The 16,222-nt window shown below is 42.5% G+C and overlaps 2 protein-coding genes and 1 long non-coding RNA gene across 3 annotated transcripts in view; 1 reads left to right on the plus strand and 2 right to left on the minus strand.

Annotated features, from left to right (window-relative positions):
- The first annotated feature begins 251 nt into the window (after positions 1–251).
- On the plus strand, positions 252–2,878 carry rflnb (refilin B). Its single transcript, XM_083694813.1, has 3 exons — positions 252–905; positions 1,256–1,350; positions 1,551–2,878. Exons 1-3 carry the CDS (start codon positions 708–710, stop codon positions 1,867–1,869), a joined length of 612 nt encoding a protein of 203 aa, XP_083550939.1. The 5' UTR covers positions 252–707; the 3' UTR covers positions 1,870–2,878.
- Positions 2,879–5,913: 3,035 nt separating this feature from the next.
- sdhdb (succinate dehydrogenase complex, subunit D, integral membrane protein b) lies at positions 5,914–12,634 on the minus strand. Its single transcript, XM_083695534.1, has 4 exons — positions 12,568–12,634; positions 11,360–11,470; positions 10,061–10,211; positions 5,914–8,115 (listed from the first exon to the last, which is right to left on the minus strand). The coding sequence occupies exons 1-4, from the start codon at positions 12,614–12,616 to the stop codon at positions 7,950–7,952; spliced, it is 477 nt and encodes a 158-aa protein (XP_083551660.1). The 5' UTR covers positions 12,617–12,634; the 3' UTR covers positions 5,914–7,949.
- LOC310822949 overlaps positions 5,914–16,222 on the minus strand; it is a 174,492-nt gene continuing 164,183 nt past the window's right edge. The window contains exon 2 of the long non-coding RNA XR_014554908.1: positions 5,914–7,765. This is a non-coding gene — a long non-coding RNA (uncharacterized lncRNA). The remainder of the gene's footprint in view (positions 7,766–16,222) is intronic.

The raw sequence follows: 16,222 nt of genomic DNA on the forward strand, positions 1-16,222 counted from the left end.
CGCAAGTCGCTTTGGATAAAAGCGTCTGCTAAATGGCTTAAATGTAAATGATTCACTTTAGGTCATACAATTATTCCCCCCAACTAACGCTCTAGGGCTGCTGCACCACAAAGGTGATGGTGGGGGCTACAGAAGGGTTCCCATGTTTCGTTTTGTTGCCTCCAATCAGCGACAAGATGCTTTTTAAAAGGCGTTTCCTTCCCAGTATTTCCCAGCAAAACAATGAAATCTTTGACAGAGTAGAGAAATGCGAGCAGGATCATTTTAAGTGCCCTCCGGTGACACACCACTACTTCACTTTGTCAGTTCAAAGCAAGACGGATTTATGTTGATTCTACAAAATGTGGCAATGTTTTGGCAGAAAAAACAGGCAGTGAGTGTGTTTTACTAATTCCATTGACTTGTGCAGGATATGGTACAGTAGGCTACTTATAAATCGGTCTAAGGATTTTAGCATTTGTGCGGAAAGACTTTACCGACAGTCGTAAACCGTATTGCCAAGCAACAGAAGTCGATGCAAGCTAATTGCCGTCAGCCGTTCGTAGTTGCGTGGTCATTGTGAATTTATCAGAAGGAGCTGGATCCCTGGATCGATTGGATTCAAGGAAAGCCGTGCAGTCCTTCGAATACAATTGGAACTTGTGTGCGGAGTTTGCCCCTAGTTTTGCGCGTGCAGTTTTTGTTCTTAAGGACTTTTCTGTAAAGAAATGGCGGGCAGACTAAACTTGCCGAATGTGTGTGACGACGATCCACTGGGTATGAGCTGCAAGGCAGAACGAGCACTTGACAGCCCGGACTCCGGACTACCCCCCAGCCCCAGCCCGAGTGCTTGGCTTCTGCCTGCGTGTGGGGATAAAGGTGCGATAAGTCCGGTGTCTGAAGACGAGGGCGGAGGGTCATCCTCGGTACGTATCGCAGTTTATATTGGCTACAATTGTTTCAATTGTTACATTTTCCCAGTGTAACAACAAAACCTTCTCACTCATGTCTTATCACTCATGGACACTTGCAACATTGTTGCAAAGTGTAGCAACAGTGTTTCTAAACTTGGTGAAATGTTGTCGCACATTGTTTTTGCTGACTCACGATTCCAAGCCAATCAAATCTATAATGGGAATTGGGCAATAGTTTGAGCATTTCTCGGTTCTTGTCCTGGCCAATTCGGAAACTGGGTCACGTCTGTACACACGTTTGCCACCTCCACGAAATCCATTCTCCGTATGTGTGTTGACTGTCGGCTGACTCTGGTTTGCAGGTTCCAATTTTACCGATTGGATCTGTTCCCCAGCTGAACCCGTTGTCCTACGGAGAGGGAATAGAACTTCATCCACTGCCGCCCAAAGAAATAAGGTAGCCTATTCTGTTTTAAATTGCCGCGTGTTTGTGTGTGTGTTTTGCATCGCGACTTTTGTCATAGATAACCAATAAATTAAGTGTGGTGTGGTGGCACTGTTTGAATGTGACCTCACTATAAAACCCAAAGCTATCCCATTTGACCCAACAGTGAAATTACACATGCATAAACATGACTTGCACCTCCCTTACCTTAGATACACCTCATCGGTGCTCTATGACTCGGAGCGCCACTTCATCCACAAGGTGGCCATGCAGCCCCGTGGCCTGGGTCTGGAGCACTGCAGCCAGACCATCCTAGTCCTGCCCCACAGCACCTGGAGGCACTACAAGACTCAGCTGGACCTCCAGCCCCGCCAGCGGGTCCAGCGCTTCCAGAGCACCACCATCGTGTACCCGAAGCATGCCCGCGCCATCTACACCACAGAGCTGAGCTATGACAGTCGTCGGCTAGCCAAACGCTTCCTCTCCAGCGTGAAGCTAGAGGCCACCAACTTCAGCAGGCTACCCCAGTGAAGGGTGGGGAGGCTGGGCACAGCCCATAAGGGCAGGCCCCTACCTACCCTCTAGACTGACCACCATGGACAGAGGTCGTTGTTGCTTGTTAGTTTTAAGAGCAATTTAGCTGACTGAGTACCAATCCCTTAAGGTTCGGGGGAAGAGGAAAGTCATTGTGTTAGAGTAACACAAATGGCAGGGACTTCTGAGACTGCCATCTAGTTATTACTGAGAGACAAGAATTTGTTCAGTATGGCTGATGCTGGGTTTGTTTAGACAGAATGTTGAAGTGGACTGTGGACTGAGATAGTAAGGTGATGGTGTGCCATTGCCAATCTGCCCTGAGGAGCCTTTGGACAGGACCAGGAGGTGAAGGGATGTTTTGAAAGTGTAGTCTGGAATGTCACTGAACGATGGTATTTCTCAGCACAAGTCAGGAACCACCGCAATATATAACAAAGTAAAGAACTTAAAGTATTGTTTTCTTGTCACAACAATAACGCAAGCAGACTCTTATCTGCATGGATAGAAGTGTAACACCAAACTCCATGTTAGTCCTGCCCAAACACCCATGCTCATTTACTGCAAATATGGTTCTGGATTCAAGCCACAGATTTTTTCAAATGGATTGTATAAAGGGTAGCGAATCGTGGAAGTTTCCTGTATTTCATTGTTGGGACAGTTGCAATCATTGCAGATTGAGGAAGTTGATGGTACCTGGTAATAAGTACAGGAAGTATGGGTCATATATTGTTCTTCTTAGATATTACTCTGAAGTATTGTGTTTTACTAACATTGTGGCCAGCACCGTACATTGCTAGTTCATTATCTCCACACGTATCTACTTTTGGATTCCATCCAAAAGTTTGTTTTTATGGTAATATCCAGGTATCTACTCTGGTCTTATGGGGACAACCCTTTAGAGCCCAAGGTGCCGTATTAGACACCAAAGCGTGCCTTATTGAAGTGAAATAAGCTACTGCTTGTGATTTTGAGGTGTTATTGTCGTTTTAAATAAAAAACAGTTTTAGACCAATGGTGTTTACAAGTGTACAATTATTTTGATATTGGGTTATGACTCATGGACACTTCTATGTTTTCAGGATATTTTATGGCCAAGAATACATTTTGATTTGTAGGACAGAGAGGTTTCTGAGTGAGTGAGCACAAACCAGTGCAGTTCTTCCTATTCTTTCCTCTATACCCACATATAATAGTCTGTGACCTGAAAACAACTTTGTTTTGATAAAGTATTTTACTGCTACTTTATATTCCTTTTTAATAGTTGGGTAAGGATAATTACAAGTCAAGCCTCCCTGCTGAAGTTCAAGGTTGTCATACACGTTTGTGTGACATGACTGCCACCGACAGGCGCTGTTGTGTAATAACACCGCTGCTCTCCAGGTGTCCCCGGAAAGGTCCCAAGCCCATTCCACCGATCACTCCTTGCTGTGAGGCCAGGTACCGTTTCCTCCGGTTGGCTTTGTACACTTCTATCCTCTCCGCCTCGGCCACAGGATCCTCCAGAACGCCCTCCCACCTTAGACTCTCCCTTGCTAGGTTGCTGGAATCACCCTGGTCCCCCGATGGCGGGTGGATGGTGTCTTGCACTGCCACAAGTGCTTCCTCCTTTTGTCTCCTTGCCTCCTTATGCCCTTTCTCAGTGCGAAGGCTGGTTAGACTCCCTGCCTTGGTCTTTTTGCCATCAGAGCCCTTCGATGTTGCTTTGGTCCGTGTGGAATGAGTTTTGGCAGCCTGCTCGGTGTGGAGTTTATCCACTGCAAAGCAAAGTGCATGGGGTTACATTGCAGGTTGGTTTAAAAATATAGATTTGATTTAATCCTTATTTTACGGAGAGGAGAGGGAGGATAAATGATCCAATAGAAAGCAGGAGATTATTAGATGGCCAAAATAGTAGGAGGGCCGGATTGGAAATTTAGTTAGGAGCCTAGGACACCAGCATTTTCACATCTACTCTTCCAACAACGTGCCATGGGAATGTTGACAATTCAAGAGTTGGGATGCTATCCTCTGCAAGGCACTGTTCCATTCACTGCCCTGGTATCGGGGGTCCCCTAGACCAGAGGGAAGAGTGCCACCTACTGGACCTCCACCACCACTTCCAGAAGCCTGTTTTGGTCCCCCATCCAATGATAGATCAACCCAGCAACCCAGACATGCCAGCAGAGGGATGCAGGGTGGTGTGGCTGCTGGCTTCATTTGATACTCGTGTTTGTATTGTCACTCAACCCATTCTCTCATTACAAGTGATGGCATGCCATTTCTAAGTGTCTCTCTATCTTCCCCTCTATGCCTCTTTCTTTTGTACTTTTTCTTCATGAACGTTTAGGATAGTTCATCAATTCTTGTTGGCCTACATGATGGCCCTCTTGTTAAGACCTTTCATGTGTTTGTTGCATGTGCTGTACCAGTTTGCTCATCAATAATGGAAATAACGCATAGCCTATAATTTACAGGATCACTTAAGTAAACCAACTGCTCAGAACGCAAAACAAACCTGCATCATCCGAGTTAGACGGCGAGATGTGACCTCTTCTCGTCGACCCACGCCTCTTTTTATCCTTTGGTTTGTCTTTTCGCTTATTTTTCTTTCTCTTGCTCTCCTTCGTAGTGTCACTCCGCATCAGAGCATCCCGACTATCCCATACCGTAGTATCCACGTTTCTGTGGTTCATTCTATCCCGACACTTTTCAGCTACACTTTTACATAAAACGTCCTGCTGTCAAACTGTTGTTGCCGATTGATGCATAACTTATTTATATTTAACAATGTGACATCTGGCTAAAATCGCTGTGATGAACTTTGAGTGCGCTGTGCTGCTGTCTCAGTCCGAACGCTGCTCCATGGAAACCGACACGTTACACTTTTTCCCGCGTGACTCTTATCTCGCACCTGCCGCAGAGACATACCTCTGACGTGACATATACGAAATAATCTAATGATATTGCTGGTTGATAAGGATGAGCGCGCCTGTTATGGCTGATAATTAGATGCTTGGGGAATATTTCATTCACGTTATTTAATCACATAACCTGAATGAAATTACAATTATATTTGTGGACAGAATAAATCACAACTGAAACCAGCGAAGTTATAACAATATCTTAAACGAAACTCATAGCTTTTTATCAGTGGACCCATTTGAAATACATATGCACTTGAGCTCAATTTATAACGTTATCCTGTGCTACAAAAGTTGTAATGATTCTGATAAATAAGACATTCAAATCAAAAGTTGAAATGAATGGAGCTGACACAAATTATACCTACGTCCTATAAAAACAACTATTGACACATGCCTATTCCATTATCCCGAATAGATTCCACAACTATCCCCCAATGACTGTATGCTATCCCCCAAGTCAGGTAATTGGTGTGCTAATCCCCCTCCCCTGGCAAAAATGACACAACTATCACAGACACATTTAGAGATAAAGCCCCATTAAGGAAAACATCATTATAGATCGATTGGCAGCAGTCATTCCTTAATTTTATTATCACCATATTATTGCATTTTCTTTTAACAGAAATACTTTACTATTAATTTTGAGCGGCCAACCAAGAAGGACCATATGAAACCCAACTGTCGAACCTTCTCATTCGTTCTAGACAACTGTAGTAAGTACGCACGTTTTGCACTATGGCCGTGTCTGAATGCTCATACTGTGATCTACTTAGTTGGCGATTTCAGTATGCAAGAGTAGAACGTATAAAATGCCAGGATGTCATATTAGATTTGCCTTTCCATGTAGTATGGAAGTTCTTTCCGATAGTATGTTTAAATTGTCACTTACTGTATACATGTTTACTAAACAGTATGGCCTAAATAATATGTAGTATGCAGTATATACTTTTCGTAATGAGTAGGCAGTATGACCATTCGGACACGGCCTATGGGTTGCTGTGATTGTCTAGTTAGTAAATTACACCAGCAAATGAAAAAATTAAATAATTAAAAAATGTCAGAGTTGTCTGGCTAACTGATCTTGCTTACTAGAACAGTCCCCTGTATTCTCCATGCGTCACAAACAAACACACAGTCCATAATACCGGCTTTATTCTGAAGAGGCATAAGGTGCATTACGTTTTTGCCAAAGCTAATTTGTGCGTAGAAATCTGATAGAACAGATTAGGACATAGCGAACAAGTGTGCCGAGATATAATAAACAGTTAAGACAACATACACAGTTCAACTTCAATGTGTAAGCTTTCAGAGACATTTATATATGTGCAGTATGAAGACAATGACCAAAACTTTTTTTTCTGAGATGTTGAACAACGGCAACCCGTACAACTGTAGTTTTTGCCAACACTCACTCCCAACAGTACAAACATATTGGTCTTTGCCATTTTTACCCAGTGCATGCACCCTGTGTGTGTTAAATGTGATTGATCATACTAGGTCAATATGTGATGGTAGCTGTACTGGTTGACACTATCACTTTGATATCAGCTGTACATAAAATGGAATAACTTCAATTCCTGTTGATGTATTACACAAAGTACAACCCTAAATGCTCAAGAGTATCGCATCAGGCAGGACTAAATAACAGTATGAGAATGTTGTTGCAATATATAGACACTTGAACAGAGCAAAAACAAACATGTTTTGCAGATACAAGCACAACAGTGCACAGATCACCATGGCAACTCCACACTGAATCTGGACAGGAGTTCCTGAATTCCAAATTGTCCCCAAGCCACTCCTGTAGATCTGAGCAGACTGGAATATGGCCACTATAAGCAGTAGCTACCTACCCTCTAATAGGCTGGGTGGAATTTGTTTTCACCAGATTACTTCTACATCTACTCTCCAAGATTCTCAAGAGTGGCTAGGGGGCAATTTGTGGAGTATGTTAAGGAATCAGAATACAGGCTATCCCTAAAATGCAAATCAACCCTTTGCCCAACTCCCCCCCTACACACTTAAATAATCTGTGAGGATTGAATAAGTTTAAGGAATATGGTAACGTTTCCGACAGGTCTGGTCCATCTCAGGGCAAGATGCAGCGAACTACCATATTGCTGAAACCTATTGATTACTCTTCAATCTATACATGTCCAGGGGGGTAGGGGCTGAAGGCTGAGGGGTCAAACTGCCAGTGATCACTCCCATTTGCTCTTGTCAATCAAACCAGACCAATATGAGCAGTCTAAATCTGTGGCACAACCTAGGGCTGAGCACTAGTTGGTATCTACAAATTGGTGACTTGGAACAAAACTCACTACAGTCATCTTACACAAACTTCAAAGTCAACATAATAAATAAACATGTCATCTGGACTGACAGGAGTCGTCGTTTGCCAAACTGGAGGAACTGAAATTCATGCACAACCTAGGGATAAATCAAGAGTGACAAAGCATTTTGGGAAATTTACCCCTGATAGAATACATGCGAGGGTGTTGGCTTCTTTTGTGTTTGTAATATTGGCAGTTGTATTTTGAACAGGAGAGGGGATATCTTAGAATACATGCAGCGATGGTGGCATGTGAGAGTGCGTTTGATACAGGTCAAAGGGCTGGGAGAAGACTTATATTTTCCCTAAATCCCAAATCAACTCTTAAACTCTAATCCCTATGTACTTGTGTAGATCTGAGAGGACTGGATAGATGTGAACAACATGGTGGAAATTCTACCTAGCCTAACAGAGAGGACAAGATGGAACGACTGCCGTATCCCTTCCACCTATCTATTCGTCTCAGAGCTACACAAGTGCCTAGGGGGTAGGGGCTGGGGTTTGACTAAAGGGATTCCCCATATTGTGAATCATCGTTAATGAAACAGACCATGTATGCCCCAACACAAAACCTCCACAACTTAAGAAGCAAAAAAACAGTTGTCTTCCTATTTAAAAAAAAAAAAAAAAAAAAAAAAAAAAAAGACAACAAAGCCTGAATCAATCAGCATGAATTACAATTAAAACACTTGTGAATCACTGTAATATTTTGTCAAAAATGATATATTTATAGAATTTACATAGAATCCCTTGAATGTTTACAATCACTAGAACAAGATGGCTGCCGTCCCATCCCAGTGCCCAGGCCACCCTTCCCAGACTCCTCTGCTTCAGTCTGTTTATTTGCTCCATAGCAGGGCCACAGCTTTGCAGATACCCACATCGTTGTAGTTAAAGTAGCAGAGACCAGCGAAGGTGACAGTCGACAGGAGGAAGAGACCAGCATTGGCAATCTTGATCTTTGTGTCTCCATGAACGTAGTCTGTTAACACTTGTCCAATACCCCTGTAGGGAAAATAAAACAAATATGTATCCTAACTTCAATGTCATAGCACTAAGGTCAAAGGGTAATGTTGGTGAGGGTAAGTGGGGTATAGGGTACCATGGTAGCTGGTACACGGAACCAGCCCCACAACACTAATTTAGATTACATGAAATATGATGTCTCACAGTATGAATCAGTAGACCTGATATCAAACACACCAAGGAATTGAGGCATGAAATCCCTGATTTGTGTCAACATTGACCAAGCAATCTTATTTCCATTTGAGTTGCAGGACTGAGTGCTTGGGGAAGAGTCTCTATAACTGTATCAGCTCACCAAGGCTAATCTCAGAACCCAGAATCTCAAGAGATTCTGAAGCTCACAATGTGCCTTGCGTTCCACCCTGTCGTCGACAAACACGACTTACACGCATTACACAAAATTAAGATGACGTTTTTTTTCTTTGATGCAATCATTTTGCAGGTGTGCTACAGAGTGCATTCAACTCTGTTTGAAAGAAAATTCTGTTTGAAATCCCCGCCTCTATTTCAAGATAGAATTCATGACGCTGGTAAAACACACCAGATGGATAACACCCCCCCAGCCCCATTGCATTACAGTTGGCCGACTCTCCACTAATGGAAAGTGACACCAAGACAAGGCTATTTCTTGAAACACAGATGAACCTATGCTGTGTATATCCAGAATTCTTAGGCTTCAACCATTGACGGTGACAACAAATGACATCTGAGCATTAGGTGGTTTTGGTTAAGAAAATGCCTTGAGGATATCCAAGCGCCCTAAAACTAATACCTACGGGTCTTAACACCCCACATGATAGGGATTTGTGTCCTCCACCTGCCATGAGCACGCAGTCAGGGGTGGAGTGATTGGAGACCACACCACAGCATTGCGACACTACCCCACCTCCTCAATCATCAGAACTCTCAGAATAGGGGCAAAACCTTTATAGCCATAAGCTTTATTGAAGAGATCCTACAGGATCTGTGTGACTGCGCCTGTAATTTTTAAACCATCAGCTGAAATTATACAAATTGTCCCGTAGCATCTTGAAGCCAGGTAAATCTGAATGACACCAAATTCTTGTTTACAGTAAAATGTTTACAGGAGTTTGTACACTGACCTGGTTATTCTGAATGCTAAGAACACAACTATGGATCAGGTATAAGCTTGGAGCAAAAGGGTAGGAGACGGAGGTGGTTAACCGCCATGCAGTTGATCAGATTTGACATATCCAAATGATCTAAGACAACGTCTAATGAGACTTAATTCGACTTAATCTCTAAATACTTATAAAATGAGGGTGACAGTTCCTTTTCACCCTCAGTGCAGCTTTGAGTACGTTGAAATACCAGCACTGGTACTCTGCAATGGCCAATGAAACAAGATCTGCCACATACACTAGGCGTACATCATTATTCATTATTCAACTTTAATCTGACCACAAATATGGGCTTTACTTGCTGTGTAACATTTATAAAGCACTACACACTATATACTATATGAAATGCGCTATTAGGCAGGTAGCCTAACACTACAAAACCTAAGTCCATTGCAAGGTGAAAGGAATTACTGAATTATTTAGTAACAACAGTCATTTCAATGTTAGTACAGTGACATTCAGACACAGGATGTATATCTGCATAAGAGAGCAACTTCATAAAACTGTGACTCTACAATGTAATGCATAGAAGAGTGCTAACAACATTGCCATTTTTTTCTATATTGTATTTATTAGGCGACCATGACTCACTTGGAGTGCAACGCCTAAATGTTTTTGTATATCTGAGCGGTTATAATCATTTAATGTATGTTAGGTATAGTGTGTAGGCCTTTTGTATGGTGTTATGCTTATGATGATTACTGATGTATGACCAGAAAGGCAATTTTCATGTTTTTAGAATTGAATGAATTGAATTAAACAAAACGACAGTGTAGTCTCACCAGTGTCCATGGAGAGTGAGGGCAGCAGCCAAGGAGTAATCAACGGCAGGGCAAGGGTAGAAGTAGGCTGTGGGCCCCAAGGCTAGCAGCAGGATACTCAGGACACGCTCTCCTGTCCAGTGGAGTGACGCCGCTTTGGACCCCGAGCCACCTACGTGGGACAGAAACACTCCATTATCATAATTAGATGACACTACCCTCATTGGATTAATCTCCAACGGTGATGAGGCCGCCTACAGGAAGGAAGTTGACTTCCTGGTGCAGCCAGAACTACTTGGAGCTGAACACCCTAAAAACTGTAGAGATGGTAGTAGACTTCAGGAGAAGCCCAGCCCCAACCGCCCCCCTCATCATGTGTGACTCCCCAGTTAACATTGTGGAGTCATTCAGATTCAGAAACACCACATTATTATAATTGATCTACACTCAATAATCATCAACATGGACAACTAACCTCTAGGAGTCAGATGTGCTAGAGACTAAGGCTGAGAAACACTACTCTAGCAGGTCGTCAATCACTAACATATCTCGTCCTTTAAGAATTAAGTATCAATCATTTTGTGGCAAGTGGTTATTAGCGGTGGATTTATTGACATACAATTGGCTACAATTGAATTCACATGTTCACACTGGAAATCTATGCTGTATGCTAGCCAATTTAGGTAATAGTAATATTGACTGCTCTGTAAGCCAATAGTATCCAACAAATGTAGTGCTCTGTTGGGTGACCTAGTAACCCTGTTGCTCACCTGCCGGTGAACCTTGTCACTAACCTGCCACTTGGGGCACTATTTCCATACCAACCACCATGCAACAGCATGCCAGTGGGGATGTCACTAAAGCAGGCCACCTGCCAACATATGACTTAAAACCCCCCTATTCGTTGACAGCCTTGAAGCATTAATTTCAGTGTATGAGACAGGGGGAAAAAATGCTTAGTATAAATCTTAGTAGCCTATCGTATGACAATATGACCTTACAAAGACATGTAGGCAGTTACAGTACTGTTTGTATTTGGATATTTGATCACTTCAATAGATTATGAACTCAATCAGTAGCTTGCTAGAATGGAACTAAGATTATAAACCACATACAATGTTCTGTGTGTTCTGTTGAGATTCTGGGAGAAAACTATTGACCATGATCCTGTTTACATTAGGCTAGCTACAATATGCTTAGCAGGCAAGGCCTTTAATATGAATAACATTGCAATTTATTTCTATGTAATCCATGGAGGAGTTGTAGGTAAAGTAGATTTCCACAACAAAGTAGTTATATGAAAGCCACAGAGAGACGAACCATAGAGAGACGGGGATGCATGGATCCTGGCTGTTAATGGGTAGGACCGGTCATGGTCCTGTTTCTGTGCAACCAGGGGTCGGGCGAGGAGAGAGCTACGGAAGAACAGAGCTGCGGAGAGAAGACAGGAGAGAAATCAGGCATCATCAACATGTTACTAATGCAATGATCTGTGTGTATCGCATTAAAATGAATGTGAGAAAAACTAGTTTATTTGTAATTCTGTTCATAAAGTGCCGTTTTTTTGTTTATGCGCCCTGTTACTGTATCTGGGATTGCTCAATGTGTAGGTTACACGTTTACCAGTCTCCTTAAGGCTTATGGACAAGAGGTCATTTAAGGTAACTAATACATGTAGCGTAGTAGCTATGTGTGCTAGTATGTTCGACAACCGTACATATTCTGTCAAGTCAAGTTTTCCAGAAATGCAAAGTGATGGGATAGCTTTATGTGGGTTGACTGATCAATAGAAATTATTTTGGAAAAAAGACATAGGTAATGTTGAAATGTTCAAGACCTAGCTATACAATAGCATATATTGCTATTTGCTATCGACCTTTAATATTTTAGGTGTCCTAAATAAATTATGTTTCGGACTCTTGACAAATGACACAGTCAGTTTGATGTTACAGTAAATTACAAAACTCAACAGCTCGTTCAACAATCTGACACTGATCTTTTTGCGGTGGAACCTTGCTATTCGCGTGCTTTCGAGGATGGTGTCATATCTCCAACCAAGGTTTACTTTACTGCTAGCTACTTTGGAAGATGTAAAGGTTGATAGTCATTTCAGCAATATTTTAAGAGCTTTATAAGCTGTATAAAGTCGGCTTGGCAAAAAAAAATCGACTAATGTTGTTTTGACAAACTGTAAAATGAATGATGTCACTCGTTTACTAAACGGTATGACCGGCTTTTCCGGTTGTCCAGTGCTGCCTTTTAAAACATCACAAGTAGGACTAATTCAATCATTTTTGCTAAATAATAATACACTTGCTAATTGTCGGAGGATAACTAGCAAGCTAGCAGTGATTTTTCAGTAGTTAGATTTGAACTTGAAAAGTCGGAGCCCTGCCTCTCCCCTTACAGCCAATCGACGAGTAAACCGTATAGTGTTCCAACCCTTAAAAATCGATGACTGCCGAAAACTGCCATGCGAAACAAATCCACTAGTTCAAATAACCAATATTTCGACAAAAAAGACCTACGTTTAACACCTCTGTGGCAGACAGAACTTATCCTGACGATGGCCGCCATGATGATTAACCAACCAAGGTCACAAAGTTTACCCGGATACAGTTCTTGGATCGTCCGCCACCATCATCAAGATTTTATGAGCATGTGAAGATAGTCGACTCGGCTGTGGATACTATTGTTGTCAGCAGCACTGAACAAGGTCTACACTTTTGAGAGACCGTTTGCTCCTCAATAGACTAATAAATGAAAAGGCAAGATGTATTTTTAAAATATTTATAATGATCAATCTGAAAGGAGTCAAAGCCAATAAATGATTTCATAGATTATGTAATAGATCAATAGACTGGAATCAAGAGACATGCTGCATATTAATGTTGCCTATTCAAGAGTAGTGCACTGCATCTGAGGACAACATACAGACTCAATTTGACAAAAACAATATGTTACAACAATTCAGTACACTTGACCTGGTCGGCCCTGTTACGACCCATCCTTCAATATTAAAATAGTCATCCATTTCAATTCTGGGTGAAGGCTGAATCATGTCGGACAGGCCTACTTCAAACCATGTTCAAGTGTCAAATCAAATTTGTCAAATGGACTCTGAAGTCCTCAGATGTGTGCTGCAGTATATTGATTCCAGTCTATGTATCGTCTACCTATTGAATCATACCATTTTAGTGTAACATGATACTCCTCCCAATTTCACTAAATTCTTTAACACTGGATGTGGAAAAACGAGTGCTACTATTATGCGAACTCAAGATCAGTAGTGGCTTGGTCCCATATCTGCCAGGGTGTTTGTGTTGTGTATGTGGTTTAGATTCCTTTACCCTAGTGAAGGGTAAACCAGAGAAACTCAGTTTGAGTTTACTCACATATCTATCCATGATGTTAATAGTGGTACACCGATTCGTACCACCGCTCCATGTTTATAATAAATACATTTCACAAATTAAACCATGATATTTAGTATGTTTCTGGAAGGAAATGTTAATGTTACAATTTATTTAATATGAATTGGATCAAATATTGTAACATATGTTCACATTTGAATGCACATAATTGTTTGCTTATAAATCAACGCTTGTGTTCTTTTATCATGAACATAGCTGAACACTGAACATTAAAAAGGTTGGAGAGTCATGTATCAGTAAAATATCTTGGAGAATGAGCAAAACGTGGCAGGTTCGAGCGTCAAAATGTGCGTCAACTGAGCAGATTGACTGACGCAAATCACCTACGAATTAGGATTGCGCATGGTTTGTGGGGGACAGATGGTTTGTACATCAGCGATGGCAAATGTGTGCAATTCACTTTGCCTGCACGTTGGTCATCTGTGTTCTCTGAGCTCTAATTAGCTCCATCTAGCTCCATTAAGATTCCGGTTTCGCGGCTTCCAAATTCAAAGTGTTTATTATCATATGCACAGTAGAAAACATGTTTCCCTGTACAATGAAATTCTTGCTTTGCTGTCCGCAGAATGCCAACCAATGTAAAATGTACAATACTAAAAAATATACAATATATACTAAACAAAATGTACAAGATAACAAAATGTAAGGCAGCATGTGATAATAAAAAAGCAACAATAATAATAATAAAACAGTGCAAATGTAAGCAGTGCAATTATGCATGTGCAAACTGAAAATGTAACAGTCGGGTTCAGTTATATGAGGTAGTACAGTTATATGAGGTAGTCCATGATTATAATCTTCTATGCGTTGTTTAGGAGCCTGATGGCAGTGGGAAAGAAGGAGTTCTTTAGTCTGGTGGTCCTGCATTTAACACTTCTGTACCTCCGGCCTGAGGGTAGAAGTGTGAACAGTCCGTGCTGGGGGTGGGTGGGGTCCTTGAGGATGGAGGCGGCTCTCCTGTGGACTCTGCGGTGGTAGATGCTCTGCAGAGAGGGCAGTGGAGTCCTGGTGATTTTCTCAGCGGTCTTCACCACTCTCTGCAGGCGTCTGCGGTCCATAGCAGTAGTGCTGCCATACCACACAGTGATACAGCTGGTTAGGATGCTCTCAACAATGCAGCTGTAGAAGTTGCTGAGGATCTTGGGCGACATGCCAAACTTCCTCAGCCTCCTCAGAAAGTACAGCCGCTGTTGGGCCTTCTTAACCAGCTGTGTGGTGTTAAGTGTCCAGGTGAGGTCCTCGCTGATGTGGACGCCCAGGTATTTGAAGCTGCTCACCCTCTCTACTTCAAGTTCCTGGATGTACAGTGGCCGATGAGGTCCCCTCTTCTTCCTCATGTCCACTATCATCTCCTTTGTCTTGTCCATATTGAGGGTGAGGTTGTTGTCCTCACACCATGCTACCAGACTGGCCACCTCCCTCCTGTAAGCCGCTTCGTCCCCGCCAGTGATGCATCCTATCACTGCGGTGTCGTCCGCAAACTTTAGGAATGATGTTGTCCTTGTGGGAGGCGACACAGTCGTGGGTGAACAGGGTGTAGAGGATGGGGCTGAGGACGCATCCCTGTGGAGTGCCAACATTTGTAATAATGCTGGCTGAAGTCCTATTACCAATCCTGACAGACTGGGGCCTGCCAGTCAAAAAGTCTAGGAGCCAGTCACAGAGGGTGGGGTGCAGGCCAAGTGTGGACATTTTGTGGATGAGTCTGTGGGGGATGACCGTATTAAAAGCAGAGCTGTAGTCTACAAAGAGCGTCCTGATGTAGGAGTCTTTGTTTTCCAGGTGGGAGAGGGAATAATGGAGGACAGCAGCGATAGCGTCTGAGGTGGACCTGTTGGGCCGGTAGGCATACTGCAGGGGGTCTAGGGTGTCCGGTATGCTGCTCTTAATGTGTGCCAGTACCACTCTCTCAAAACACTTCATGATGATTGGAGTGAGTGCTACTGGCCTGTAATCATTCAGGCAGGCAGGTTGGCTCTTCTTGGGAAGGGGGACGATGGTTGTAGTCTTGAAGCAGGAGGGAACAGTGCTGTGACTGAGGGAAAGGTTGAAGATGGAGGTGAGAACATCAGCCAGCTCGTTGGCACATGCTCTGAGAGCCCGCCCAGGGATGTTGTCTGGTCCTGCTGCCTTGCGGGGGTTGATCTTCCTCAGGGCTTTGTTTACCTGGCCTGATGAGATGGTTAGTGGAGGGGAGGGGGGTCGGGTGGTCCCGGTGTGTGTGTGCCTCCTCTCTGTGCTGTAGCTGGAGGTCTCAAAGCGGATGTAGAAGATATTTAGGTCATCCTAAACACAAATTACCCAACAGAAAGTATATACAATTTTGAAAAGGTAATTTTGAGCTTTAAAATGTACATATTGGTAGAATTACATGTCATTTTACACATGCCTATTATTTGTGTATAAACTGGACTGTGCAGAACTATTTTTCAAAGATTTCAATACATCTCTGGTACCACTCTACTCTGGAACACAATATCAGGTGAGTTTGACTTTAAAGCAATGCAAATGTTGCTGGCTATTTACTGCGGTTATACATTTACATTTACATTTATGGCATTTAGCAGACGCCTTTATCCAAAGCGACTTACAGCAAATACATTTGTTTAAGTAAGTGAATCATCTATCCATCAGTCATCATAAGATAAAGTAATCAATGCTCGGACCAGTCACAATGCTAGAAGATTTTTATTTATTTATTTTGTATTACATACACCTCAAATTACGCAATCTGCACTGTGTATGACAC

The sequence above is a fragment of the Argentina silus genome, assembly GCF_951799395.1.
Source record: "Argentina silus genome assembly, chromosome: X".
Classification (NCBI taxonomy): Eukaryota; Metazoa; Chordata; class Actinopteri; order Argentiniformes; family Argentinidae; genus Argentina; species Argentina silus.

Bases quoted from the DNA above. Each gene is read 5' to 3' on its own strand.
- sdhdb (XM_083695534.1), bottom strand. From the start codon at position 12,616: ATGGCGGCCATCGTCAGGATAAGTTCTGTCTGCCACAGAGGTGTTAAA. The intron at 11,471-12,567 runs GTAGGTCTTTTT...TTCTCTCCGCAG, and splicing joins CTGCCACAGAGGTGTTAAAC to CTCTGTTCTTCCGTAGCTCT. The intron at 10,212-11,359 runs GTTCGTCTCTCT...TGTCCCACGTAG, and splicing joins TGCATCCCCGTCTCTCTATG to GTGGCTCGGGGTCCAAAGCG.
- rflnb (XM_083694813.1), top strand. From the start codon at position 708: ATGGCGGGCAGACTAAACTTGCCGAATGTGTGTGACGACGATCCACTG. The intron at 906-1,255 runs GTACGTATCGCA...TCTGGTTTGCAG, and splicing joins AGGGCGGAGGGTCATCCTCG to GTTCCAATTTTACCGATTGG. The intron at 1,351-1,550 runs GTAGCCTATTCT...CCCTTACCTTAG, and splicing joins CTGCCGCCCAAAGAAATAAG to ATACACCTCATCGGTGCTCT.